Source organism: Jaculus jaculus, chromosome 8 (assembly GCF_020740685.1).
Source record: "Jaculus jaculus isolate mJacJac1 chromosome 8, mJacJac1.mat.Y.cur, whole genome shotgun sequence".
Taxonomy (NCBI): domain Eukaryota; kingdom Metazoa; phylum Chordata; class Mammalia; order Rodentia; family Dipodidae; genus Jaculus; species Jaculus jaculus.
The window spans coordinates 109,996,084-109,999,572 of NC_059109.1; the positions used below are offsets into that span (position 1 = coordinate 109,996,084).

The window sequence follows — 3,489 nt, forward strand, 5'->3', positions numbered from 1 at the left end:
ACCTGGACTTACATCTGGGTCCTCTATTCTGTTCCACTGATCTACATGTCTGTTTTAGTGCCAGTACCATGCTGTTTTTGTTACTATGGTTCTGTAGTATAGGTTAAAATCAGGTATGGTGATACCACCAGCCTTATTTTTGTTGCTCAGTATTATTTTAGATATTCGAGTTTTTTTGTGATTCCAAATGAATTTTTGGATTGTTTTTTCTATTTCCGTGAAGAATGCCTTTGGAATTTTGATAGGGATTGCATTAAATGTGTAGATTGCTTTTGGTAAGATTGCCATTTTCACAATATTGATTCTTCCAATCCAGGAACAAGGGATGTTTCTCCACTTTCTAGTGTCCTCTGCAATTTCTCGCTTGAGAGTTTTAAAGTTCTCATTGTAGAGATTATTTACTTCCTTGGTTAGGCTTATTCCAAGATACTTTATTTTTTTTTGATGCAATTGTGAATGGGAGTGATGCTCTGATTTCATCCTCTGTTGTTTGTTGTTAGCATATATGAAGGCTACTGATTTCTGTGTATTTATTTTGTATCCTGCTACATGGCTGTAGGTTTTGATCAGCTCTAACAGTTTGCTAGTAGAGTCTTTAGGGTCCTTTACGTATAGAATCATGTCATCTGCAAATAATGATAACTTGATCTCTTCCTTTCCAATTTGTATCCCTTTTATGTGTGTCTCTTGCCTTATTGCTATGGCTAAGACTTCCAAAACTATATTAAATAAGAGTGGGGACAGTGGACACCCTTGTCTTGTTCCTGATTTTAGTGGAAGAACTTCCAGTTTTTCCCCATTTAGTAATATGTTGGCTGTAGGCTTGTCATAAATAACTTTTATTATACTGAGATATGTTCCGTCTATTCCCAGTCTCTGTAGGACTTTTATCATGAAGGGATGTTGCATTTTGTCAAATGTTTTCTCTGCGTCTAATGAGATGATCATGTGATTTTTGTCCTTCAACCCATTTATATAATGTATTACATTTATAGATTTGTGTATATTGAACCATCCCTGCATCTCTATAAAGCCTACTTGGTCAGGGTGAATGATCTTTTTGTTATATTCTTGCATTCTGTTTGCCAATATTTTGTTGAGAATTTTTGCATCTATGTTCATGAGAGAGATTGGTCTGTAATTTTCTTTTTTTGTTCTATCTTTGCCTGGTTTTGGTATCAGGGTGATGCTGGCTTCATAGAAGGAGTTTGGTAGAATTCCTTCTTTTTCTATTTCCTGGAAAAGCTTAAGAAGCAATGGTGTTAGCTCTTCCTTGAAGGTCTGGTAAAATTCAGCAGTAAATCCATCTGGGCCTGGGCTTTTTTTAGTTGGGAGATTATTGACAACTGTTCAGATCTCCGTGCTTTTTATAGGTCTATTTAAGTGATTAATCTCATCTTGCTTTAATTTAGGTAGGTCATATAAATCAAGGAAATCATACATTTCTTTCAGATTTTCATACTTTGTGGAGTATAGGCTTTTATAGTATGTCCCTATGATTTTTTGAATTTCTCTGGAATCTGTTGTGATGTTACCTTTTTCATCTTTGATTTTTATTAATTTGTGTCTCTTCTCTCTTTCTTTTGGTCACATGTGCCAAGGGTTTATCAATCTTGTTTATCCTTTCAAAGAACCAACTCTTTGTTTCATTAATTCTTTGGATTTTTTTTTTTCTTTCTATTTCATTAATTTCTGCCCTAATCTTTATTATTTCTTCTTGTCTACTGATTTTTGGTTTGCCTTGTTCTTCTTTTTCCAAGGCTTTAAGGTGAAGCATTAGGTCATTTACTTGTGACCTTTCTAATTTCTTTTTTTTTTTTTTATTCAAATGGCCAAATTTTTTTATTTGACTAAATTCAGATTCATGCATATGCATGACAGTCTCCCTTGTCTATAATACTTTGGCAATAAAAAACCCAAGCAGTCTTGTACAGAATAGTGAAAATGCCAAGGAAGAGAGCAGTCTACAGCTTTACTGTAGGATAAATATATATATATATATATATATATATAATATGTATATATTTCTAAAAGTCCCCTCTCCCTTTGGCCATATCAACTTTCAGTTCAGATCATAAATACAGACGTTTCCAAAATCACTTCTTTACTTCTCTGAGATCTTCAATGCTGTCATCATCTACCTCTGGCCATTTTTACTGAATGACATCAATTATGTCATCTGTGAAGTCTCCCTGAATGATGATCTCATCCTCCCCTGTTACTGAGGCACCACAGGAGAATTTCTGAGCAAAAAATCTTTGTGCTTCTTTAAGATCAATTTCAAAAGTTGCAAGGCCACACACTCTAGTCACATATTTCTTCTTTGCTCTGGGAATTTTTGCTATAGTAACCTTTTGTGGTACGGTCTTCTTTTTCTGTTTTATTTGACCTCTTCCACCTCGCTTTTGTTTTTTCTTCTCCTCTTCTTCTCTTACGGTTCCTTGACTTTCACTAATTCTGGTTTCTTGTTTGGGTGAATTTTCTACAGTGAGTTTTGCAAATTCATTTGGATAATTCTTCTCTAACCATTGCCTACATTTAGCAACATCAGGCATATATTCAGAGTACTCTGTTGGTAAAGAACAAACTCCACCATAAAGGACTCGAAGAGGGTAATCAGCATCTAACTTGGCACTGTTCCTCGTATCTCCTTTGCAGTCAGCCCCACTGGATTCAGAAATGTCAGTAGCCATTTCACAAACCTGGGGTGTCCAGAAAGCAAGATGTGTGGGTAGCTAAACGCCAAAGGCGGGACACCGAGGAATCAGGGAAGAAGACAGGAACAGGATGGCCCGAGACTCGGAAGGATGAGGGGATAACGGGGACAGAACGCTTAAGCAGAGCGCAGAATGTAAGAGGGCTGAGGCCAGGCAACAGGGCCAGCAGATCTAAGGGGAAGGGGCCATTGCGGGGACTCCAGAGGGGGCCCATGTGGGCGGGGGGTGGAGATGCTCTGCCCGGCCCCCTTTTTCAGGGAACACCTCAGCTTCTCCCACTCTCTCTAGGAGCTTTTCAGAAGCGGGAGAGCCATGAGGGGTTGTTACCCAGGCGGTCAACCAGCAGCCCCTGCCGCCGCAGCGCCCGCCAGCTGAAGCGACCTCTAATTTCTTAATGTAGGCACTTAAGGCTATAAATTTACCTCTTAGAACTGCCTTCATTGTGTCCCAGAGATTTTGATATGTTGTATTCTCATTATCATTTGACTCTATAAATTTTTTGATTTCCTTCTTGATTTCTTCATTGACCCATTCATCATTTGGTAGTGTATTGGTTTGTTTCCATGATTTTGTGTATGCTCTATAGCCTTTCTTGCTACTGATTTGTAGTTTAATTCCATTGTGGTCAGATAGAATGCAAGGAATTATTTCAATTTTCCTGAATTTGTTAAGATTTGCTTTGTGTCCTAATATATGGTCTATTTCAGAGAATGTTCCATGTGCTGCTGAAAAGAATGTATATTCTCCAGCATTTGGATGAAATGTCCTGTAT

The 3,489-nt window shown here is 37.7% G+C and overlaps 1 protein-coding gene across 1 annotated transcript; it reads right to left on the reverse strand.

Annotated features, from left to right (window-relative positions):
• Positions 1-2,014: 2,014 nt before the first annotated feature.
• Positions 2,015-3,048, reverse strand: LOC123462951 (density-regulated protein-like). The gene is made up of 2 exons (XM_045157510.1): positions 3,045-3,048; positions 2,015-2,702 (listed from the first exon to the last, which is right to left on the reverse strand). Exon 2 carries the CDS (start codon positions 2,691-2,693, stop codon positions 2,154-2,156), a length of 540 nt encoding a protein of 179 aa, XP_045013445.1. The 5' UTR covers positions 2,694-2,702; positions 3,045-3,048; the 3' UTR covers positions 2,015-2,153.
• Between the last annotated feature and the right edge of the window lie 441 nt (positions 3,049-3,489).